The sequence below is a fragment of the Pezoporus flaviventris genome, unplaced genomic scaffold (assembly GCF_033815535.1).
Source record: "Pezoporus flaviventris isolate CSIRO_AGI_PZ_B2104156 unplaced genomic scaffold, CSIRO_AGI_Pfla_v1 ptg000002l, whole genome shotgun sequence".
NCBI classification, from domain to species: Eukaryota; Metazoa; Chordata; class Aves; order Psittaciformes; family Psittacidae; genus Pezoporus; species Pezoporus flaviventris.
Genome location: NW_026892550.1, coordinates 10,550,050 through 10,575,526, shown reverse-complemented (window position 1 = coordinate 10,575,526; position 25,477 = coordinate 10,550,050). Strand labels below are relative to the sequence as shown.

Below are 25,477 nucleotides of genomic sequence, written 5' to 3'. Positions count from 1 at the left end.
ACACTCTTAATGCACAATCGTCCTTTGCTTTTGACTATTTTCAGCCAACAGAAGGGCTCAAATATAAAATCACAGAAGCTGGAGATGAAAGGATGTCGCCAGTCAATTTGTTAAACCATTTGCTGTGTTATTTTGGCTCCCTGTGGTATTCTGTCAAATATACTTCTGATCATCACTTGGACTTTTGATGTCATTTGGATTCTGAATGACTCTGGCTTCACATACAAATGAATGAATTACACCCATCCATCCATGGGTTATTCATCTGTTTGCTCAAGAACACTTGCTTGTAGAAGACAAGGGTATTGCCAAAATTAAATAAAGTACTTCTTGTTTTCTGAGAAACCCCTGTAATTCAACTTACAGGTGCAATTTCTATATAAAATGAGATTTTTTTTCCTACTTAACACATCCATGTATGATTTATGAAATGTTACTAGAGTCAGACAAGCTTATTTTACACTTTATTTACTCAGAACAGAACACTGATGAGAGAAATAAATGAGATCGACAAGATGATCCATAGTCAGAGAAGTGACTTTCTTTATGCCGCAGCCAGGAAGGGAACCTGGGCCTCTAAACATCACAGACCATTGACCTCGGAAAAAGAGAGATGGAGTGCGTTTGGATCTGACAACTGGAACAAACCGCAGTGAGGGGCTGCTCATGCTGTCATCCGTGAGAAGAGATTGGTTTGGTTTGAGGCATAAACGCCAAGCGCCCGCCTGCCTCTTCGTCTCCAGAGCTGCCATCATCCCAGTCACTTGTTGCATCACCTACAGCGGGCTCTGCTCCACATGCGGCTCACCTGCCAGACTGCAGAATGAGCACGTCGCTTGCCTTGGGTTATAGCAGACTGTGAACACGAATCACTTTCGTTTCGCCTCGGGACAGACGAGATCATAAGACGGATGTCCCCTCCCCTCACTGGGGCTGCAGAGCTCTGCAATACGCATTTACCTTCAAGTGACACGAACGAGCGCCGGGTCCCGCACTCGCAGTGCCCCCCTCTGCGGGGGAGCTCGCTCTCACCGCCCTGACAGGCACGATTGTCCTTTACCCGCAGACGCGCTAAGGACGAAGCTAACCTCTCGGTGACACTCCCTCCGCCTCACGCCCAGCACCGCCGGCGGGCAAAGCGAGGGCGGCCCCCTCCGCTACCGTATTCAGCGGCTGACCCCGCCGGGGCCGGACGGCCTCTACGTTAGGGACACGGGGCAGCCGTGAGGGGCACGGCGCCAGCCCCCCGATCCGTCAACGCCCGGCGCTGGCAGCCGCCGCTCCCTCGGTGCTGTTCTGTTCCGTAAGGCTCCGCCAGGGGAGGGGCGCGGAGGGCGGTGCGTCGCGTCCCGTCCCCCCGCCACCGCCTCCTCCTCCACCTGCTGCCGCTGCGCCAGTAGCCGGCTGTGGGGAGCCGCCCGCCTCAGCCTCGCGGGTCCCCTTTGTGCTGCTGCTGCTCCTGCTCCAGAGCTGCCCTCAGCCAGGCAGCGGCTGCGTCACGGCCCAGGCGCTGCGTCCGCCCAGAGCCACCCCGCGGAGGGACAGCTGCCGCCTCGACCCCCGTTCCGCCATTGCTGCGCGGGCCGCGGCGCAACGGAACGACGCCTCGCCGCCCCCCGAGGAAGGGCCGGGAGCCGCGGCGGTGAGTGGCGGGGCCGCTGCCTCACACCTCGGCCAAGGGCGGCCGTTACCCCTGTGAGGGGCCGTCCGGGGTCGGGATGGCGGGGTAGGGCGCGGCGGGTGCCCTGCGGGTACGGGCAGGCGGTGAGGGGAGGCGGGCTGGGCGAGGGATGCGGCGGTGGGCTCTGGCCCGGGGCGGGGGCCGGCGCCGGAGCCCGCCCCATCCCGTGGGCTGAGGGGCGATGCCGCACTGGAGCCGGGTGGGGAGGCGGCGCTGGGATCAGGCTAACGTGTCTGGCGTTTTGGGGTGCTTTGGGGTTTGTGTTTTGTTTAACTACGACAACAAAAGCGCTGGCCATAGTACTTCCCAAAACGCCAAGATGTAACCGAGTCACAACGACCAACGCTGTTTAATGTTAATATTTAATATTTATTACTTTTTTTCCATAAGCCATTTCCCTGAGGGCTGTGGAAAGGTCTGGTGCATCCCGAGTTCCTGACATTTTGCATTTCTGTGCGTGTGTGTCAGCAGAAAATCCCTCTAGCCTGGAAGAATGGTGAAACTGGGGAATAATTTCAGCGAGAAGAGCACAAAGCAACCCCTTTTGGAGGATGGATTTGACACCATCCCCCTGATCACACCCCTGGATGTCAATCAGCTCCAGTTCCCGCCTCCTGATAAGGTACAGTAGGCATTCGTTTCCACCCTGGAGAATCACACCCAAATCTGTGGCGAGCAACAAAAGAATAGGTTACGTGGTGTAAGGAGCAGCTTAGAAATGTCAGGGAATATGGGGTGTTTTAAGGCATGCTAGTTCTCTCTGGGGAAAAGGATTAACGGTTAAGCTAATGAAAATCCAGTAGTAGCGATTTGCATAAAGAAATAGTGGGAAATATTAGCAAGAAGCACCTGCAGATTTCAGTGCTGCTGTATAAAATGTCTAAACATAAAAATGCAAGCTTCTCTATGCTGTATTGTCATAGCCCTTTCTAGTCTGTATTTTTTTTTGTGTCTGTAAGGTACTGTGTATTCTCTGTGAATGATATGAATTTTCTGTTCAGAAAATGCCCCCCTAATGGGGGGGGAATAAAGCACCGCTTTATTTCTCTGCGAGATGTGCACGGGCAGACTTGCCACAGGGAGAAAGAACTTCCACGATCCCTCCGTGCTTCAGTAGGAAATTAATACTAGAGCCTGACAAGCTGAAATAATGAGATGAGAACAGGCCATTGAATTTTCTCCTTGGTGACTGATTTGGTTCAAAACCCTCCAGATAAGTGACTTAGATGCTACATAGCTGGAAGGGGACAGTCCAAGGTGCTGCTTACAGGGTGGAAGGGAAGTGTGCATCCTGCATACCTCATTACATGGCTTGATTACTGAGGATTTAGGAAGGTGATGTGATAGCATGTAAGTACATTTATTCTCACAATAAGAATTCAGCAAGTGTTACTACAGGCAAGGCATACAGTAGTAGGATAAATTTTCAAATATTCCAGTATCCTATTTTTCAGTATCCTGTTTTAGTAGGATACTTACTTGAACATTTCTCACTTATGCATCTGGCAAAATAAATGCTTCGTAGTCTTTGAAAAATAGAAAATTTAACTGGGAAAGTATAATACCTTTATGCTGATTTTTATTTTTGGCATTGTGTCTTCCACGAGCTCAGTTCTATTTCTACATAAACTGATAGCTATACCTTCCTCATAGCTCAGAAAAAATCACATAATCTTATATTGGAGTAAAGGATTTTACCTTATGAAATTTGTCTCAGGAGAGCGTTGCATGTAGATAATACAGATAAATTTGTGACCTCCATTTTAATTGCTATCAACACCATTCTGTGTTGTGTGTGGTGACCAGTTGGCAGGCATAAATGCAATAAGCCATAACAGCTGTTAGAGAGCCTGAGGGTCCATTTTCTGCCCTTGGTTACATGGGTGTAAATCTTGTAACTGAGGACAAAATTGCACCCTAAGGCTTTAAAACAAGTTAAGCCTTACTGTGTCTGATACGCCTGCCAACTGGTGACTGGATATAACTGATTACCAAGGACCAGTGTCCAAAGGAATTTGTTACGTTACTGCACTGCTAAGCAGGAGTCTGAACTGGGGATCTGTATGGTAATAGGTTTAACCTGAGCAGAGCCTCTTTAGTGAGCCCAGGAGGTTCTCTGCCAGCCTGATTGCTCTTACTAAAATGGGGCAGAACTCCTCCCTCCTTCACGCCATTTGTTTGGAATGAAAGGAAATTTACAGCTAGGTTAGAAGCTTAAATAAGGGAATAGCTGGTTGGCTCTTCTACTCCTTCCACTGTCTATCTGTCTGTTAGCTTTCCTTCCTTTCACAAACATACAGGGAAAACAATAAACCCATTATATTTATTTGCCCTACTGGCTGCAGCTGGTTAGCGAGGTCAGTGTGACTTTACTGGTTGCTACGGACCCAAAGGCAGTAGTACAGCAGCTGATGTGAGGAAAAAAAAGAAACATTATTAAGTCAAGATTAACACACCGATCAAATTCTGAAGTACAAAGCTATTAATGTATAATGAATAGGAGTACATCATATATCTATGCTTATTTTTCACCTACAAGAATGCTCCAGTATGGCAGTGAAGCATAACTTCTTGAACAGCAGTGTCTACAGCGCTAAGAATTTCATGATTTTGACAGCTTCTAAATTAAAAGGATGAACTGATCCAGATGCATACTTAGGTATATTAAACAAAAGAAGACATTATATAACCACATAGATAGAACTTTATGTTCAGTGTCAGCTGAGGGTGACTTGAGTTGCCTTAGGTTATGCAACATAAAGGGGGGAGTAAACTGTTAAAAAGCATGCCAGAAATCTACGGTTTCCTTCCATGATGCTGTTTGGCAGTTGTAAAATTAAATGGTAATTATTATCTTATTAATTAGAGCTGAAAATAGGTAAAGTAGTTCTAAACCTTTGTCCGGCACATATATGTGTAATGCTATGTGTCTGGTAAGCTGTGTGGTACTGAGTCCAGGTACAGTTATACATTCTAGATGCCATTTCAGGTAACCCAAAGCTTTAATTTCACTGCCTGCTGTCTGTAAGTGTCACAGTCTTAACTTCAGAATAATGTAGTTGCTATTGAGACCATGCGTAATGCTGTAGATAGAATCTGATTCTGAAAATCTAAGAGTGCATATTTTTAACTTGAAACAACAGAGAAAACTGAGCAGATCTTACTAGCACTGTTAGTACAATATGTTGCACACTGTCTTGGGAGTGGTACTTTGAAAAAGACCCTGAAAAACTGCAGAAGGCAAAAATGAGGCAAATAGGTTAGGTATGTGAGAATTTTGTTCAATTAGAATGCCTGGGAGAGCACTAGAGCTGTGAGTGACGTAATGAGTATTTTAGGAATACAGGTAAGGTGCTAAATGGTGTAGCTCAGGGCAGTACCTCATAGCAAGGAATAAACTGAAGTTGAAGAGCCTTGGATTATTTAAGAAATCTCATTAACACAAGGGTTTGTGGGCATCTTGCTGCTTACAGCTGGCAATTCCAAAGTTAGATGTTAAAAATAAGAGTGCCAAGACCTATAGTCTAGTACATAGTGAATAGCAGCTAGTGCTTTCAAAGAGCATGACTGTTGGTGGCATCATCTGCTAGATTTCTATGGGCACTCCTCAATAACTGTCTTGTCCTATTAGTCTCCAGTTTGAAATTCCATTAATAGGATCTCCTGAAGCAAATGGAGGTGGCTGTTTTCAAACTATGTAAAGTGGGAAGTTTCATGATTTGGATTTAAAGTAAGTAGATGCTTGCCTAGTGTAGCAGCACAGTACCACTACAGCTGAGAGAACTGAATGTTTGTGCAACTGTAGCATAACAAGTCTTCTGTAGATTCATCAGAACCACTTTGATGGATAATTGGGAAAAAAACTAACAACCTTTGGCTGCCAAATACAAGTAGGGGAAAAAAAGTACTGTGCTAGATGTATTTGTAAGCAGGTAAAAGAAGAGTTAATGAATAAGATTTGTATGGCCAGTTCAAGGTAAGGTGGGATGGAGCTTTGAGCAACCTGGTCTACTGGGAGGTGTACCTGCCCATGGCAGGGGGGTTGGAACTAGATTATCTTAAGGTCCTTTCAAGCCAAACCATTCTATGATTCTGTGTTTCAGGTGACGGCTTTTTGATTTGTTTCATATTTTTTTTAAAGGTTGTGGTCAAAACAAAAACAGAATATGAACCTGATCGCAAGAAGGGCAAGTTCCGTACTCCTAAAATAGCTGAATTCACAATCAGCATCACTGAAGGGGTTTCAGAAAGATTTAAGGTAAGTAATGCTATATGAAGATGTTAATGACTTGGTTGTGTTCAGAGAAGTGCTTAAAATCAATTGCTGATTGTGTCAAAAGTGTATAGAATTGACAGAGTGGCTGTTGTGGGTATAGTAGAACATGAGGAAGATAAATGCTATAATAGATCAGTATTTAGCAGTTAGAAGCAGAGCAAATCTTGCAGCATTATTGTTGCAATCCCTCACAGGCAGATTAATTCAGAAGGCACTTGTGTCAGTGTGTCGGTTTTGGAGCATGGCTGGCCAGGGTGTATGTGGGCTGCATGCAGGTAGCTGTTGTGGAATGTATAAAGCTCCTGTTAGTATTGAAGGACAAGAACCACAAGAGTATTTGTTTTCCTTTTGGCTTCCTATTTTTCACTGTGGCCAAACCGTTCTCTTAAAAGCGCTGTCACAGTTCATTATGTGTATTTTTATAGTTAAATGTATGACTTGGCGGCTCAAGAGTGTATACCAGAGTTCTTTGCTATCAGTTTTCTTGGTCCAATTGTGTCTCACAGCTTGGTGATGACTGTTACTGGCAGACAGCAGTTCAGCAAGAATCTGACTCAGATTTACTCTTTAGTGTCCACACCCCTATTACTCCCTTTAGTACTACTACAGGAAAGCCGAGAGGTTAACTGGTGCAAGGATTGAGTTACCATTTCCTCTTCTCATTGTAGGATAGCTTTTCTTGGAAAGCAGGGAAGTTGGCACTTCAGCTCATGCTTTCCTACTTACTGTCTTAACAAAGGAAGACTACAGCTTTTCAGGGCTGTTAATTTGGAATATTACCCAGGGGTGCCAAAGCATTTTTAAACGGTAAGCAATGACACTGGTCAGTGCATGGGTACAAATACATTGGGAAAACCTAAGATTTACTGTGAGAGAAAAATAAAGATTCAGTAAGGATGTGGATTTTCTTTATATTGCACACTTCTAACTTCAGTTTGCGTGATAGGAGTTGCAGTGCCTACCCAGAGACTGTAGTTCTGTTGTGCCTGACCTGTGGTTCTAAAAGCTGCCCAGGCCCAAGCCTACCTTCAGAAGTGTATACGCAGCTCTGTGGATCATGCTGAATGAAGAAAGTCAAGGTTCAAGGAAGGGTTAGACACTTCAGGCTGTGTTTGCAAAGGAACTTTGCAGAGTGTTGCCAGGACAAATGTTTTTCAGTGCAGGTCACCTGGTGGAGTCTTCAGGCACACAGTGAAGTCTGTAGGTTCCCAGTAAGCTGTGTGGGGAACCATGCCAGATAGCTAATAAGAGATATGGGGTGTGGCAGAAACATACTAAGAAACCTAGTTCCAGTTTTTCTGTTCCCTGGTGTGGAGCAAGGACATCCTATCCCTCAGGGAAAATGCTACATTCTGACTGACACTCTCCTCCTTGGCACCAGTCCTTGAGAATAATCCCCTTCCTCTCAGGTGAGGGTTGTGCACACTGTATTGTTGGGTAAGATGCAGATGGACATCTGAGAACAAAGAGAACTTATGCCTCCTGTCTTTTTGTGTGTGTCCTGGTCACACTGTGGTGATCTGAAAATGCTTACTACATTGTGAAAAAAAAAAAAAAGGAAGAGTATTTAGTTTTTAGTTTGAGTATGCTGCTAAGACTTCAGTTCCAAGCAGCTGAGCAGAATCTATACCTGAGGAATTCTGCATTTATCTACTAGCTGTAGCAACTAAGGGATTTCGTTGTTACATTACACTGTAGGTAAGGAAGGGTTCTGAACATCTTGATTTCATCTAAATTTTTTGCACATCCCTTTATAATCTGGGCTTTTTCTGTTTTTGTTGGGAGAGCTGAGCAAATGAGACCTTACTGAACAATAAATAGCTTTGGATAGGCTGTTGGATAGCCTTTCCTAATTTGAATAGCTGAACAGTTAGAAGCCTGAGCATTTTTGTGTTGCGTTTTGATATACCTTTGGATGACATACTTAAATAAAATAGGTTTTAGATACTCTTTTATGATGATCGCTCTGGGATTAATCTCATACTACAGTGTTGCTAGGTTTTGCTGCTAGGTAACTACTGCATCAGAGGTTTCAGTAAGATTTGGTATCTGTTGGGAATTGCAGGGTGATTCACACTGTGGCTGTAAGTCTGGGCTGCTAAAGAAGAGTGTGGGGGTTGATCAGTTAGGAAAACTGGTTCAGTTAATTGAAAACAATAGTTTCATGCAGAACATCCAGGTCCTAAAAATGTCCCTTAATCTCTATGTAACAGTTTTAGAATTGAATTACACTGCTTGCAACATTTTCAAGAGAACTGACTGCTTCTCCAGCAGGGATGATTGTCGTATTCACCACTCCCAGTAGTAAATATTACATGAATAATTGATGAAATTTCATAAATATGTAGATGAAAAGTACTGATTGTGTGAGGTTTTCTCTTGGGTCCTTATTAATTGTGAACCATCATGTTAACTACTGCTGTTGATTCTGAGAGAGCAAAAGGATATTTGTTTGAAAATTAAATATTTGCTGTAATTATGAGATGCATTATTTAACTGATGGGATATTGACTTTGGCTTGGGTTCATGAAAAAAGCTTCAGATGCTGTTTCGGTGACTTGAATATTGTACATCACCAATGCCTAAGCTTGCCACAAGACCCAGCCAGAATGTTGTGCTAAAAATAATAGAGTCAGGCCTATTTACAATTAATTCACATATGTGTTCTAAGATGTGTACTTCTTAAATAAGGACAAAGCAGATTGCATTTTTGGGATTCAGCAGTGCAGATCATCTAAAGCTGTTCTTGAGAAATGACACATTCTAACAAAGGAAGCAACTCCAGCATGTGCATATGTCATGTAGATCATTTAGTGATTCAGCAGCTGGGTGAATAAGAAATTACAAAACTTATTTTCTGCATTCTCCACATTACCACAGTTATTACAACAGAGCTGAGAATGTTTACAAAGACAACTGCAAGTATAATTTTCCTGTTTGAAGCCACATTCTGAATTCCAATCAGAATCTGTCAGAAGAATACGAAGACTTCCTGATTCTGAAAACGCTGTTGTCTTCATTTAGTTTTATGGCACTAACCACACCAAGGAAGAGCTGTTTTTTTTCACTGGAGGTTATTTTTCATTGAGAAAGAGAAGTCTTGCTTGTATTCTTTGAACAGTATAGACTAATGCGGGGAGTTGGTCCTTCACATCTGCAGAGCAACTTTGAACGAGGCAGGTTTTTCTCTCCTGTATATTGTCCACTGTACAGAATAACACAAGAAGACTGGAAATGTCATTTCAAAGGAGCCTTATGAATCAGGACATAGGAGAAAGTTATTGCAGGCAAAAATTAATGGTATCAGTTACGCAAGGCCAAACCTTTGCCCTGCCATTGTCAAAGCAGCATTTTTACAAACTCCAGTTGGATTTTGCAGTGGGATGTCTGTTTTGGCACCCACTGAATTGGGCTGCAATTGACAGTTGTGCACAAACACACCAATTTAAAAAATGTTTGTTGTATCAAAGCAGGAGATTTTTTTTCTGTCTTTGGGGGAAACCTGAATAAGGAACACACAGAGGTATTTTGAAAGCACATACTTATGTTTCCCAATATATTTTAACTCCTTAAATAAATCCAAGCTGTGGTATGTCTTCAGCCATTTGGTTCTATTCAAAGGCAGTTCAGTTCTTCAGATTTTATCCTTGACATCTCTAAATACATCTAACTGCAGAGCCAAAGCCTTAAGCTTATTTCTGTGGTAAGACCATATGGTGCAAGCCATGTATTGTCAAGTAGCAAGCAGTTGTTGAAATGCCTGTATGAGGTTATGGAAGAGGCATCAAGACTTCCTTTTTAAATCAGTTCTTGAAGTTTTACCTGCTTTTTTTAAGACTGGAAAAATGTATGTAATGTATATTTAAATACTTCATTTTTGACCTGTCTTAAAAGTGGCATCCTTTAAAAAATATTTCTGACTTTTTAACCTGTTCTTAATAATACCAATATAACTAATAACTTATTGCTGCAAAAAGAATCTCTTTGTTTCTGTGTGATACTCTGTGTGTTGAATAGCTCTTTGTTCCTACTGGAAAAGTCTGTTAGGTGCAGGAGATGTCAGCTGATTTCTGTGCAGGATATCACATCCTTAAGTGCTGGGAGAGTGACAGGTGCTTACTGCCATGAGTAGTTCTGTATTCTTCAGTAGCACAACTCAGAGGATTAAGGTTACTCACAAGCATAAGCGTTTGGCAGGGTTTGAATCTTTCTGTTATTACTTCAAGCAAGAAAAATAAAGGAGATTCTTCTTTCAATCTAACTGCTGTTTTAAATCAGTTGATGTAAGTAAAGGCTCTGCGTGGCAACTGTGGTTTTTCCATTTGTTTACCTGTTAGACAAGTCTCTGATGTAACATTGACAATCCTCACACTAAATTTTTGGCTGAAAGGAATTTTTGTTACAGTCAGAGCCAGAAGATTTAAGTTAAGTGGATGCCTAACAGCAGCTCTCCTGCTCCAAGTCAGGTGTCCTCTGCTACTGTATCCATTAGAAATCCTTTTCTTGGAGCAGAACCAGTGATGCTGGTGACAAAGATGATGTTTTGGGCCTCTCCATATGTAACACCTCTATAGCCTTTCCTCTCCTGAAGTAACCTTTTCCAGCCTTTCTGCTGGCCTCAGTAATATTCTCTTTGTTTGGGAAGGTATCAGAGTTCTTACTTCAGGGCCACAGAGTTTCTTGAACTGCTTCTTCAGATCTCTGTAGTTAAGAAACTAATATATGGTGCCATGTGATGAGAAATGAAGGAAATATTCGATGTTGAGCCACAGTGCTGGACCCTCAAGGCCACTGTCTTGTTACCTGTTTGTGTTAACCCATGGTGTCAGATCTCAAGGCCACTGCCTTGTTAACCTATTTTTGTCTAACAGTATCTCCCTTGGGTTTCATTAGTCGGCTCCCCTGCAGGCTTATTCTGTTGTCTTGTACTGTCACTGTTAATAAGCACTGGGTCTGTAGTTTCATTGCTGTTACTTTCCTTCACATATCTATCTGCTTTGCTGCTCCTCCTGGTCATCTCCAGGTGAGCATCCCAGCCAGCTCCCTCTTCATCTTTGTCTTTTGTGTTTGAGAAGGACAGTCTTAATTTCTTCTACTTTTTCTGTACACTTTACCCCAGAACTGTCATCCTCTTTGACCACAAAAGTTTGACATGAGTGTTCTGGTGAAGAAAGTTGAGTTTAATAGGTAGATACCAGTCACATAGCTAAACATGACATCATGTTAGAAATACTCTTCTGAAATGAGGCACCTGGTTGTCTTTTGAGCCACCAGTCATCTTGTATATGTATATATGCTCCTGAGACAAACAAGTACGGGAAGTTGTATAATTTAGGTTCCTCCATAAATAAATGAGTCAAATGTTGCATGCATAGATATGAATGTTCCTTCTTTTTTTTATTTCATGTTGCCATTTACTTCAAGTTGAACAATTCTTAATGCTTAAGTGCATTGTTTCAGACACGTTTTTCATGTAGACTACTAGGGACAGGTAATAACAAACAATATCATTTTGGAAAAGCAGGAATATTAGGAGTGAAGAGCTGTTTTCAGTGCTCTCCAACGTTCTGGTAGAGGGCATTATGCAGCTGGAGATGCCGGATTTCAGTGGAGAGAGGTGAAATGGAGGTCACGGCCATTTGCAGGGAAGTCAGTGTGGTGTTTTACGGATTTCAGTCTGTGGGCTGTAGCCAGACACAATCTATTGTAATTACAGTCTGCCTGCCCAAAATTCTCCTGTAGTTTAAATTGGATGGCAATAATCTTAATTTCCTGGCCTAAATGGTTGTACAGAGTTGCTGTATTTCATCCCAGTGGGCTTTGCATTTCACTAGTGAGCAGAGCATAAATTGGTTGTAAATCACTTTGTATGAAAGGTGCTCCATAAATTTATGTCTTCACCCTTTTTGTTTAGTGCTAGCACCAAGTCTGTGCCTAGTACTTTACAGGCAAATCGGAAATGAAAGTTGTGGTCCCAAGAGGCTGCAATTGAAATAGATAATACATAAACGTGGAGTAACATGAGATGTGACCAAGTGCCAGTGATTGAGCAGTGAAAATTACTACGTGTCTTGTTAGTTCCACTTTAGTTCCACTTCTTGTAGTAACAGGAATGCTCATAGTTGGGTTTGTGTGCAGAAAGGTGCATGACAGAAGGAACAGCATGAGGGAAGGCAGTGCAAAGCAGCACAGTAAGAGTGTGTTAATGGGGATGTTGGTCAAGAGGAGGAGGCATGATGCGAAAGGTGCAGGTGAAGGCAGAGGAAAAATTGATTGCACCCAGGCTTTAGTGGGATACAGGCAAATGGAAAGAGATAGAGCTAAGAGGAGCAAAAGGAGCAGACTTGTGCATGCCTTGAAACATGATTTCTAATCTGCCAGGAAGGAGTGTGAAGAGAAGCAGGCACGGTTGGTGTAGTTGATGAATTTTGCTGTAATATTCCAGCTTGATTTAAAAGGCAGTACAAGAAACGTTATAGCAAAGTAAGGAAGGAGGAGACTGCAGCAGCCAGGCAGAGAAAATGCAGCGTGCAGTGTTTTGCAGCTGTAACAAAGTGGACTGATTGGGAAGACGTAGCAGATTCTGATGGCAAGGCTTCTCACAAGCTGTTTACATGTTAGGGAGTTGTCAGATCTGGTGAGTTTAATTTGTTCAGCAAAATGCTTACAGAGACTGAAGACAGCTTTTTTGCTATGGGTGCACTTAGTTCATTCATTAGTCATCTCTCATTTCGATTACTGTAATGGCTTCTGGCTAGACGTTGTCCTTCTGCTCTTCACTTACAATCTATTAATCTGCCACATACATAATACCTTGTCGTCTTTTCTGTTCACTTAGTTTTGCTGCCAGACCCCTTAAAACCACCTTTAAAGGACACTCTCAAGATGAAAACAAAACCACGCTTCGAGTTCCTAGTCAGAAGGAAGAATTGTTTGTACTGTCTTGTAGTTATTTTATGAAAAGCATTTTAAAAGCCCATCACTCGTGTGATGTGACAGTCACCTTGGAGTTTGGCGGGATGTATATGGCAGTGAATGATCATAGTAATTCAGAAGGCTTCTGCTTCCATTATGTGGGGCTCTGCACTTATGCCAGCTGGCTACCACAAACAGAAGAGATTCCAGATTCTTTCCAGAAGGGAGGGAGTGGTGCTTGTGCATGCAGTGCATCCTCTCCTGCCTTGAACAAAGGAAGAGGGCAGGTTGCTGCTAGTGCCTTGGTATGAAGAGGAGAATAACTTTCCTTTATTTCATAGTGAGTGTACAAAGCTACTGTGGAAGAAAACAACAAAATGACAGCTTTGGTAGAGCTTGTGGTCTAAAGAGCAGCTTTGATGGCTTCCCATTTCCCATGCTGGGAGGAGAGGGCTCAGAAGGTGAAGTAGGAAGCTAGGGCTACACTGTGTTACTGGTGGGGGAGAGATGCTGGCTGTCTCAAGGTTAGAAGTGAACCTGAGAGTCTGACAGTTGTGGACCATCAGTGGTGAGTTATTATGAGAGTAAAGGAAAATGGGTATTGAAGGGAAGGAGTTTCAGCTCAAAAGAGAGAAGTGGATTGGGTTAACAGGTGGTAGCAATCACCTTGGAATCCAGTGATGGATTTCTTTCTGTCTTTGTCGTTTGTGCATGTGACTGTCCTTTACTTAGATGAATGTTACTTGTATCCTGAAGGATGGATGGTAAGAGAAGGGAGATTCTCTTCTAATAGGAAGGATACAAGAGCTTATTTGATTAGGGATTTGCAAATTGAGTGTGATTGCAAATTATTGGAGATAATGAGAATAACAGTTTACATATTAATACCAAAATTAATATTTTTTTTAATGTACATGTTAATTCCAAAGTGAATAAGAAATACAGTAAGCAGGAAAGACCCATGAAAATTACAAACTAGGAGCCCTGAGAGTGCTTTCCAGTGGTTTACTGTGTGGCAACGGAGGAACCATGCTGGATGTAACCTGTGTGAGCAGTGAGAACTCGCAGCTCCATGTACATCTGTGAAACAGATAAATGCTCCATGTCTCAGCAAATCAGCCCTGAGGTTGTAGCTCTGCAACTTGCCAGGCTCCAGCAGTCTGCACAACAGTTGGCTTTTGACCTCTATCAAAAAACATCATTACTTTCCAAAACAGTTTCAGAGCTTGGAGATAGTGGTCCTGCAGTGATTGTGGAAATACAGATCTTTTTTTGTTGTTCAGTAGTTGGCCTCAACTATAAATGAGCTTGTTATCTTTACAGTATATTCCTGAGGCCTTGTCTGTGTGTTGGAATGGTTACAACTGGGAACTAATTGTATAAATCTATTCCTAGCTCGTAGGATAGCCAGGGAATATGGTTAAAATACTTTGAGATGTGAGAATATTTTTCAAAGTATTCTAAACTGTTCACTCCTATTACTGGAGGAGGCAGATGTGAGCTGAATTCATGTGTAACATAGCAATTGTTCTGCTTGGTGTCTGTGTCCCATGTCGCAGGCCTATGCTTCTACAGAGAGCAGCCTTTGTCAGTGGCTGTGTGGAATATATCTTGTATGGCATGAGAAGCCTCAGCAATAATCCCATCTGGATTTTATCTTTTCTCTCCCCAGTTTCTAGTCCCTTTTCGATTTCTTCTCCAAGGGAAAGAGCAGTGACTGTCAGAGCAAAAGGAACAGTATAACACAGACACACTTTGAGTCAGTGAGAAGTGAATGACCCAAAACCTGAAACTTGGACTGCAGTGCGTGTGTTGTAGAGTGACTGGGTGAGGAGCCTCTGGCTCCTTTCTGGTTCCTCACCTTCCCACACTGCTTCACGGGGAAAGGTGGCCTTGGGCCCATGACTCCACAGGCCAGCAGATCTGTGAACCTGCACTGGGGCCCTGCATACAGTAGAGCAGGACTCAGGGATAGCAGCAAGGTGATAGGAAAGCGGAACAAGGAGCCCAAGTGGGAACTGCAGGCTTAGGGGTGAGTTTTCCTAGAGCCTTCAGTGCAAGGAAAATTCTGTGGGGAGAGAAGAGAATAAGGTTTGTTACAGTTGTAGGGAAGGGAAAATGGTGGAAGGTGGGATGCCAGGTTTGGGCCAAGCTGGAGTGTGAAGGGCCTTGCACAGGAGCGTGGGTGGAATAGCTGAGGAAACATAGGAAGAGGCCCCAACCAACCATGGAAGAGAAAAGGGAGAGGCCTGATTAAAAAAACATGAGAAGGGCTGAGCTAGGGCATAGCTTGGGTAGGAATGGGGGGGAGGTGGAGGGTATGTTGTTCATTATTAAACTGGGCCACAGAGAATGACCAGAAGGGAAAATGTGCTTTATCGCTTGGATTCTGGAGCTCTTGAACATACTGAGACAAGGAACATGTCAGCAGAAAAGAGAAGGTTGGCAAGAGAGTGTGATCCATGTTAACCTTTATGCATGCAATTAAGTAACAAACTTGGGGAAACACTAATTAGGTTTGAAAATTGATGTCAGTGGGAGGCTTTTGTAACCCAGTGACTGTTCAGAGAAACTGAAGACGTTGCTGTTAACCAAGAAGGTCCTTTGCTCCTTGTCTTGTTTCAGTGGGCATTGCTACATCAATATCTGAGTTTCTTCTGCTAAATTACTTTCTGACCTGTAGTTCTCCCTGCCTCTCTTCCAGCCCTCCTTTTGTGCTTATTTTCTGTTTGTCAAAAATCCTTACAAAATCCTTGGCTGCAGCAGCACATGAAACTCCCCAGCCTTGTTTCAGCCAGGAAGTGCAGCACTCACTGTTTTCTGCCCATGATGAAGTTCACTGCCCAGCATGAGAAGTCCTAAAACTTCATCTCATATCTTCAGTCCCACTAGCACAGAGTTCACAGTGCTGCAGATCCTGTTAGTTATGGGGTTTATCATAAAGGCAGTGTGTGGTGGTGGTTTTTACCAAGAGGCAAAGCTACAAGTTTTTCTTGTTGTTGCTGCTTTCTCAAATACCAGATTATTCTTGTTTTCATAATTGACCCTCATGTGCCTAAGTTCTCTTTTCAGAAGATGTATACAACTGGCTTACTTGTCTTCCTTTAAAATTTAGATTATATTATACTTCAATTAATCACATAATCTTGCTTGTTTCTGTTTATTGCTGTTTCTTGTGCTGTAGAACACGCTGGCTTCTTTCTAACTTGTCAAAACCCCAAAAAGCTCAGCAGTTCTTACTGCGTGATCTCCTTGAGCCACTCAGTTGTCTGTCAGTAGGAGCTTTAGAATAATAAAAACACACTTCTGGACACTCTCCCAGGTAAAGAATGCTGTTTGCTCAGCTCACATCTGAGCTGAATTAGGAGCTTTGCAGTGAAACTGCTAGGTCAAAATCTTGTTCTTTTTCTTGTCAGAGGCAAGATCATTCTAGAGCTAGTTCTGTCTCTGGTCTCGCCTAAAAGGCTGTTGGTTTCCATCTGCTCTAGGTTTATTCCTGGGAAGCGTTAGCTTGATACTGACACTGATTGTAGACTCAACTTCAAGCCCACGTTCCAGACCAGAGAGGTGCTTACAGACATGGTGGAAAGTCAGTGCCATGTAATGCAGTCTGTAATGGTTCTGTAATGTAGTGTTCAAGGCCAGGTTGGACAGGGCTTTGAGCAACCTCGTCTGGTGGAAGGTGTCCCTGCCTATGGCAGGGGAGTTGGAACTAGGTGAATTTTATGCTCCCTTCCAGTCCAAACCATTCCAGGGTTCTCTGTGAGCACTGTGGAAAGAGGTGCAACATTGCTCCTTGAGGATAGCCCTGTATTGAGCATGGTATATTCCCTTATGGATCTGGCAGTGAGCTACTCCTGCACAGTCTCTGTGTGGCAAAGAAGTACTGTTTCAAGCTATGAATTCAGGAGGATTGAGCAACAAAGCATGCAGACTTAAGGTGTAACTATCTATATGTTCGTAGCAGATGCAACAAACTCTCTTCCTAACAAGAGAGGGCAGACATTACTTTCTCCATGCCCTGCTGCAGTCACCTCTATTATCCAGATGACACCTGTACTAAAGCACTGTCACCTGACTCCATTCTGAGACAGGCACAGGGAAAACAAACACGCTTATCAGCTGACATAAACTAGACTTACACTTGCATCATCCAAACAGCAGCAGACTCAAGCTACCTCCATGTGTCCTTCTGGCCTTGTGTGAACTGAACAGGAGCGCAGCCAAACCCACCTTGCAGTACAGAGGCAATGGGCCTCTGACCAGACAAACTGCTTGCTTCTCAGAGAAGGGAGATGTAGAAGCACTTAGGTGCTGCTTCCCTGTTCTCCCTCAGTAATTAAGCAGCTGTTTTAATCCTTTACTTGATTTTACTGTAAAGTGCACTTAGAGGTGGCTTCTGCTGCCAGCAGTGACAAACAGCAATACAATTAGCAGTGCGTTACTAACATGAGCATGTTTTATTTTCCTTCACAGGTGACTGTGCTGGTCCTTTTTGCCCTCGCGTTCTTAACCTGTGTTGTATTTCTGGTAGTCTACAAGGTTTACAAGTATGACCATACCTGTCCAGAAGGATTTGTTTTCAAGGTAAATTGTGTTCACATGCTAGAAAAACAGGAGAGCATGTAATATTCTCTGTGTTGTTTTCTGTATAACCTTGATTGAGTCATGCTGTATTGCACAGAAACTTGTGCTTGTTTACAGAGGTTACTGTGCTTCCTGCTGTTTCTTTCTGCTTAATTTATAATTGAGGTTGTATTATTGCATAATTTTCCTAACATTGTTATTTTGCTAATGCTCTTAACATTGAAAATACAGCCCAGTCCCAGCACTAGTGTCCTTCAAGCCTATTTCACTTCTAGTTGTCTGGACAAAGCCTTCATTTATTAGGTCATATGGGTTAATTTTGCTGTTCCTCTAAATTCATGTGTCTTAGGAAAGAAGAGAATGATAAAACTTGGAGGGGGAAAAGAAATCACTCTGGAATATGTGTCAAAAACCCAGTGAGTGATGTTCTCATTAGGAGCAGCAGACTGACTTCAGGGTTATTTCTGTAGAAAGAACTTGTTCTAGAACAGTGACCTTGGAGCCCTACTGCCACGGGCCAAAAGTGATGCCAAAAAAAAGGGAAAACACATTTATCAGAGAAAACCCCTGGTTCTATCTGAAAGGGAGGCTGCAGAGCACTTCATTTGTGCAAGATATTAGTGCTGGCTCCTCAGCTGTGACCGGCGCTCAAAGTCAGAAAGGTAACATTGATTTCTCCATTGTAGATTCAGCAGGGTTGAGCTTGGCTGTAATTAGATAGAAAAGTAGCAGTGATGATGGCATCCTTCCCTCTAATTTGTTAAGAATACTTAGGCACGTAATGAATCAGATGGGTACCTAGTGTCTTCAGAAGGACTTAAGAAAGAATGGCTGCCTCAGCACTCCTTGATGATCCTGTTTAGGATTTTTGATTCTGTCACTTCAGGCATATAAATATCTTGCAAGAATCTAGTCCAAAATTATAATCAGTGATGCCCTGCTCTATTAACTTAGCTCCACGCAGTCAGTTTTAGGTTATACTGCTTTCCCTTGGTTCAAGGGCAGAAGATACTGTGGTGAGAATATCTGGAGGTAACTCAGGAGATCCAGTGCTTGGTTTTGCTGTTGTTCTCTTTTGTTGTCTCAGACAAGCACTGAAACCCCCTGTGCTCAAGTCTCATGGGACTATAGCCTTTTTTTCCCTAAGATTTCTCTTTGAGCAATTTGGAATACAGAGTGTATGTTCCTACTGAGCCTGTCTTGATGTGATCCTGACTTCACAGGAATGGCGGGTTACATATTCCTGCTGTAAGTCTAGTTAACAGCCTGCTGATTCTGGTTCCTTTCATACCAGGTTGTCCCTCCCTTTTGAGTTGCAGCCTTCTGGCTTTTGTCTCTTCTTCCTCATGTTAAAGATGTTTAAGGGGAGAACAATTCCTTAGCTGTATTTCAGTCGCACTGTGAAAGTGTGGTTGGGTTTCTCTCCTTAGGTCCCTGTGTTTGAAACAGAGGTTAGGCAGAAGGTCCCATAACTCATGCTGTGTTTAAGGTGCAGCACATACACAGGCCTGCACTACTGTTACTCTCCCAGTGTTTGAGTTTTGAAGGCTGATTCCTAGCTGCTTGATGGCGTAACTCCAGGAGACCCAGCATCTTTGGTCATGTAACTCTTGAATACGAGTTTTACAGGATAAACACATTAGCAAATGACACAAGGCCTGAAACTACCAGTGTTGACATGAATCTGTATTTGTTGCCTTTGTATTTTTTTGGGGGGAGAGTCTGTAGTATGTCACGTCAGAGCTTGCACAGATGTCCTAAGAGGCATGAAGACTGTATCTGTCACCTTGTGACCAGTGTCTCAGTGGACTGGCTTTGTGCTTGATGTGGACTCTGTAACATTCTCCGTCCTAGATGTCCTTAGGCTGTGGATGCTGATGTGATTTCCAGGGTAAGGGCAGAGGTGTCCCCTGCCTCAGGAAGCCTGGTACCATGGGAATCTCTGCATAAAGGCTGATGTACCATAGGTCTGAGTCAGGCTTGTTCTTCTCTGCCTTGATGCTCTCATACATGGAGCAGTTCCAAAGGTTTCAGTGTTCTCAACCTTCCTGCTTGTCCTATACATCCAGGGCTTGAAGGTGTGCTTACAAAGCTGCTCATCTTCCTTTGTATAGCAAAGGCAGACTGCTTGAGCCTCAACTCTGCACTTGCTCAGGCTTTCTGACACAGCCCTAGTACTTATGTTGGGTAGATCACTCCTCTGATGTGATTTTCACTGGTTCTTGGTGACTCACCTGTGTTTTCCTCAAAGACCTGAGTGCACTTCCATCCTGGATGAGTTTCTGCAGGACTTCAGTGTGCCCCAGACTACATCTGTTACCCTTTAGCTTTCATTGCCAAGGCACCTGAGTTCTGTCAGACTCATGGACAGTACAGCAAAGTAATTTCAGTGCACTAAAGACAATACCATCATCTATTAAATTCAGAATTACTGACCCAGCAAAGGTAATGTGACAGAAGATACTATTTAGAAGTGAATACCACTGGAGTCTTCATGTCAAAGGAACAAAAGGAGTCATCATAATACAGCCATAGACTGGCAACCAGGGTTTTCTCAAAGGCTTTAACCCATAACTAATTTCTGAAATAGAAGAGTTGTGAAATAAACAAGAGACCATCAACTCACTCTGGAGCATTCCAGTTTCTCCTCATGGCATTCCTTACTACTTCTCTTACCTGGGAACCATGGAAACAAAAACGATGGAGAGATGTCCGATGTAAGATGAAGGTATTAGGCGAGCAGCAGAACGAGCATTGGTCCCATCTGCCATTGCTCAGTCACTCCCAGTGCTGTGTGACTTGTCAGGAGCTAAGCAGAGGGGCTGTCCTTGAGCAGAAAACAAGAAGCACTGAGCAGAAGGGAGCTCTTTCCCATCTTTTCTAGAAGCATGAAATCCCAGGAACAAAAATGCAGTCAGGATGGCAACTGCTGTGTGTTTCTTTAGGCTCTTCGGTCAGATGTTGTGTGTGTTTGTGAGCACAAAAAAAACCGCTTACTGAGTAATTTTGCCCGTTACAAAGCAAAGTGATTCTAAAAGCAACACAAGATGCTGTGGCATTCTTTTAGACTGGCAGCAATCTTGGCTTGTCTTCAGCACCAGTAATTATATTTGCTTGAATTTCCTTGGCCAGATTTCACTAGGCCAATGGATTGATCTAATTTTAAATACTTACAATTTTAAATATTTACAGTTGTGACTGCATCGCATAACTGGGTAAAATAATCACTACAAAGATGCTGTGTCTGTCTACTTCTTAGTCATTTTATCACATCAAAAGTAGTGTCAGCTCTCCCAGATAAAGCATGGATAATACTTCCAGAAGATGGCAAGGTAGATGTAGGAGAACATTAATCTCAAGTAACTGTATTCCATAATTCTAGATTACATGTTTTAAATCTAGGTCCCGGTCTGGCGACTGGCATATATAATGGTTATGGCCACAGGGACTAAAACAGTGCTGAACAGGCACAAGTGTCTGCTCAGCTGGGGTGAAATCCTGCCTGCTCTGTAGTGCTACTTCCAGCAAAATGCTGGGGGAGAATTTGCCCTTGTGCTTCCTTAACAGATGATACCAGATAAGCTGAACCTGGGTGGATGTGATGGTAACTTGGAGCACTGTTGCAAGTCTGACATGCATCAAGGCTTCTGTTACAGGAGCAGGTTGGCACTGAGGAGGTGTAACTCGTGGGAGGGCTGTTAGTCCCATGGCAACGACTCTGCTTGCAGCAGTCACATGTACTCTTGAGGGCAGGCAGGTTTCATGGTGCACATGCAGGCCTCTTGTTTTGGCAAGTCTTCCTTTTTTCTTTCATACCTTTTGATGCTTTTTTTCACTAACATCTTTGGAATTCAGAATTTATATTAAGGTAAGACTGTCTGTTAGATCTGACCCCCAGTTTTTCTGCTTTACAATTTAAACCATTTGAAACTGTTGCTGCTGGTGCTCATTTATGCTCTTTTGGTTTTCTGACAAGAGTCAACCCAAAAGTAAAGGTGGACACACTGAGATGGATAGCACCTGGTCCTAAATCCCATGGCATTTTTGCATGTGTGTTTGTCCTCAGCAGTCTCCAATATTAAGTTCCATTTGCCAAGTTCTATGAGACCAGCAGCAGTTCAGAGTTGCTGTGCTGGGGTATTATAAATTTTAGCCAGTGTGGGAAGCAGGAAGACCAAAAAGCCCATTTCTTTTTAAAAGAGAGTAGAAATGATTAGACTTACTTTTCTTCAAGCTGCACCTATTCCTAGTTTGTATCGTAGAAGGTCCATTCAGTTGCCCAGGGTTCTGCCCCAGCACTTGATTGGTTTGGGAAGAGTTATCAGGCCAGGCAGCCTGGACTGGCAGATGTGGCAGAGGACCTACAGAGAGACCTCTCACCTTCTGCAGCAAGACCTGGGGGGGTCACAGGATATGCCCAAGTAATTTTTTACCTTCACTGCAAGTAGCTACTGTGTTGGCTTTTACTGCACCATCCCTGAACGGGGGCTAAATGATACCTGCTGACTAATGCACTGCACTCCCTTTGGTTCTGAAGATGACAGCAAATTTTGGATCCTACTTTTCTAAATCGTGCGTTTCTCTTTCAAAAGCTCTGAGCATCCAGCAGTTTCTATTCAGTGCTCTTACACTTAAGGGAAATTAAATAATGCAGTCCCATGGCTAAAGATAGCTTTTTAAAAGCCTGCTGCTGGCTGTGTCTTTCTGACAATCAAGAGTGAAGTATTCTGTGTGTGTGTACACACTTGCACATAAGCTTGGCTACTCACTATGTTTTCCCTGTATGTCTTTCTTACTGGGCTATGAAACTGTTTGTACCTTGGCACCAATATATCTGCATTAATTTCTGTCCCTCAGACTGAAAACACCATACAAAAGTGCCTGAAGCTAATCCAAAGGTAGGATACAGACAGCTGTAACTGTAGGGTAAACACTTGGAAACTAGGTGGGGAGGAAAAACCATTCCAAAGGATGGCTGGAACTGGAGATTGAGTACTTTTAAAAATAATTTCAGGCAAGCATATTTCTTGTGTGTTAATGGTCCTGGCACATAAACCTGGATTGGTCTTGCTGGCAAATATACCAGTAGTTTGAGGATTGTGGGGAAGAACATTTTGAACACAGTAGGAAAACACTGTAGTTAATTGCTTTATGTTGCATCTTGACAGAAAGTAAATGCTGGCTTAGACTAAAAGGGAAAGAAGAAACAAACCAAACCTGACTGAACCACATTCAGTGTGTGAATGGGGCTGTATCTAAGTGATGGGTTTTCCTTTCAGAATAATCAATGCATTCCAGCTGGGTTGGAAAACTACTACTCTGAACAAGACTCCAGTGCTCGAGGGAAGTTTTACACAGTCATAAACCACTACAATCTGGCCAAGCAAACCATCACACGCTCGGTGTCCCCATGGATGACAGTACTGTCAGAAGAGAAACTATCGGAACAGGAGACTGAAGCCGCGGAGAAATCGGCTTAGTATGATCCGCTAATTAGTAACACTATGTCATTTGAAGGTAACTAAGGGACTTTAAGGAACTTTTCATTAAATATAACTATGGATAATTTAGAGGTTACTCATGTTTATGGTGCAACTGCTTCTGTTTGCTGATACTGCTTTGCAAAAAAAAAAAACAAACCAAAAACTTGCTGCAGAACATTCATGGGCGTAAGACAAGGTGCCTACCAGCATCGCTTTAGAGCTTTGACACCATTTTCAATGTTAACAAACCCCCAATGTTAGGTATGTTCTTGCAGTTCATTGGATACTGACAGATTTCATCACTGGATTTTTGGGGCTTGGACCTTAGATCAATCACGTGTTCTGTTCTCTGAATTGATCCTTTACTTATGACTTCTTTTATTCTCTGTCATTTTGCAAACTGAAACACCCCAGCCATAACCAGAGTGATCTCTTGTTCAGATCAAAGCTGTATCTAATACTTACTTTTGGCTCAAGCAAGAATGAGAGTCAGCATTGATGTCAAGGGCATAATGTAATGACTTGTATGGAGAAAGAAAGTGTCAGGTAGCATTTTTCTTACGTTTTTCTCTACTGTTGTTTCTTTGTAAGTGATGATGAAGTTCTCCGCAACAAGGCATGCTCAATGTTTTATTATTGCTGTCAACAGGATTTAACTGCATTTCCACTGTGGCTTTAGCATCTTGGTACAGATGTGCACTGAAACACAAACTAGGTAGATGTCATGGAAAAACACAGACAGTTTTAGTGATGGATGTTGAGGATAATGTAAAAATAAATAAATAAATAGGCAGTTCAAGGATATCCTAATGAGAAATTACATCTTTTGGTCATAGTTCAGAGGCAGAAAGCCTATGCACAGTACATGTAGTCTGCCATATAATTTGTTGGATGCAAGTGAGGGAGTAACATGTCTAAATTTTCTCTTATTACATTAACATTTTCCCTTTTTATGAATTGGAAAGAGCTCTCAGTTTATGCATGGTGTGCAGTGTGATACTTTTTAAACCACAAAGCATCACGCATGAAACCAGCAGACTGGGTACAAGAAGTGGATCTTTTAAAGCTACATGTGAAAGAAAGTGAAGAGTAGAACTGTTCATGTATGGGGAGGGGAAAAGACATAGAAGAAAACAGTATTGTGGATGCACGCAGAAGTTCCATTGTAATTACAGACTTATCTATTCTTTGTGTGAAACCATGTTTTCATTTTTATTATAAATCTTAAATATATATTACAAAAAAAACCTTAATTTAAGAGTTAGACAAAATAAGTGTGTGGAGCATCTGGGCAAGCCAGTCACCCTTCTGTTCATGTCATGTGAATGGGATAAGGGGTAGTGGAGATGTCAAAAGTTCCTTTTTGGTAGAGACTATATCAAAATGAAGGGAAAACCCTCAGTATGGGCTGTTTCTCAAGATCTGGTCAGCTCTACTTTGATTTTTCTCCAGTAGATTTACTTTATCAACCACCTTTCTTACCAATACAGTTAAAATAACCATTCTTACTTCATTCTTTAGGTTTGACATGAAACAGCCATTACACAAGATGTGTAAAAGGCTTTTTATTAAGTCATAAAAAGCAATAAATTATGTGCCAAATTTTTCTTTGCATTTAAAAACTTCAGTCTTCTCTTAAGAAATTGAAAACACACCGTGTCTGCATTTTGCAATAGGCAGATGCTGTATCAAATGTATTCATGGGTAACTTTTGACATTTTCACTCTGCAGAGTAAGGAGTAAGGATGCTGCTGCTTGTTGCGTACAACATCTAGAAATAGACATTTCAGGAGAGAGAGACAGCAAACCATATATTTCATATCAGCGTATTTACAGAGGTCATTCTGATTTTACAGGATAGAAAGATCTATTTCCCAGCACCCTCCTACATCAAAGTGATTGAGACATCTGCTCCCCCCTTTAAATTTAGTACAATAAAAACTTTAATGCACAAGTAAGTACTGATAAGAAACAACTTATTTCTCTCTCTGATAACAATAAACATTAAAAATGGCTCAGCTTTAGAATCTAGGAGAAAGAGACTGCTTATGCTTTGTGAAGTCTAACCCAGTTTCTCTCTGATTTAACAGGAGGGAGTTTATTGAGTCTCATCTACAGTTGGTTTTGGAACTTTTTTTTAATCTTGATTAACAAATTGCTGCCTATTTTAGTACTTTGAATTGTTTTGCTTTAATGTTGACTCCCTGGGCTTTGTTCCAACACCCCAGCACATCTGTTTCACTGCAGAATCTGTTTGTGTTGTACTCTCTCTTTTCACCTAGAAGTAAAGCTCTTTAGTTGACTTCTTACCATTATTATTACTATTAAATCAGCCTGCTCTCTGACTCAAGTAGTTTCAGAGGATGGGGAGTTGAGGTCATAACATGTGCAAAGTGATCACTATGTACTGCAGTGGTGTGATTAAATAAAAGCCTGAGACAGCGTAGATGCTTTTGCACAGTACCAGTTTTCTCTTGCTGTGGTCTGCACATGGGGAGCTGGGCTCCAGCCATCACAGATGTGTGGGTGATTATG

General features: G+C 42.5%; 1 protein-coding gene across 3 annotated transcripts; it reads left to right on the top strand.

Moving 5' to 3' along the window:
* The first annotated feature begins 1,384 nt into the window (after positions 1–1,384).
* Positions 1,385–25,388, top strand: NSG1 (neuronal vesicle trafficking associated 1). 3 transcript variants are annotated; one of them, XM_061469097.1, is made up of 5 exons: positions 1,385–1,642; positions 2,150–2,303; positions 5,823–5,939; positions 17,349–17,459; positions 22,739–25,388. In XM_061469097.1, the coding sequence occupies exons 2-5, from the start codon at positions 2,175–2,177 to the stop codon at positions 22,937–22,939; spliced, it is 558 nt and encodes a 185-aa protein (XP_061325081.1). In that variant the 5' UTR covers positions 1,385–1,642; positions 2,150–2,174; the 3' UTR covers positions 22,940–25,388. The 3 variants fall into 3 exon arrangements, with proteins under 3 accessions (XP_061325081.1, XP_061325071.1, XP_061325062.1); XM_061469087.1 differs by having other exon boundaries at positions 1,387–1,642; positions 2,153–2,303; XM_061469078.1 differs by having other exon boundaries at positions 1,387–1,642; positions 2,072–2,303.
* Positions 25,389–25,477: the final 89 nt, after the last annotated feature.

Bases quoted from the DNA above. Each gene is read 5' to 3' on its own strand.
- NSG1 (XM_061469097.1), top strand. From the start codon at position 2,175: ATGGTGAAACTGGGGAATAATTTCAGCGAGAAGAGCACAAAGCAACCC. The intron at 5,940-17,348 runs GTAAGTAATGCT...TTTCCTTCACAG, and splicing joins GGGTTTCAGAAAGATTTAAG to GTGACTGTGCTGGTCCTTTT. The intron at 17,460-22,738 runs GTAAATTGTGTT...TTTTCCTTTCAG, and splicing joins CAGAAGGATTTGTTTTCAAG to AATAATCAATGCATTCCAGC.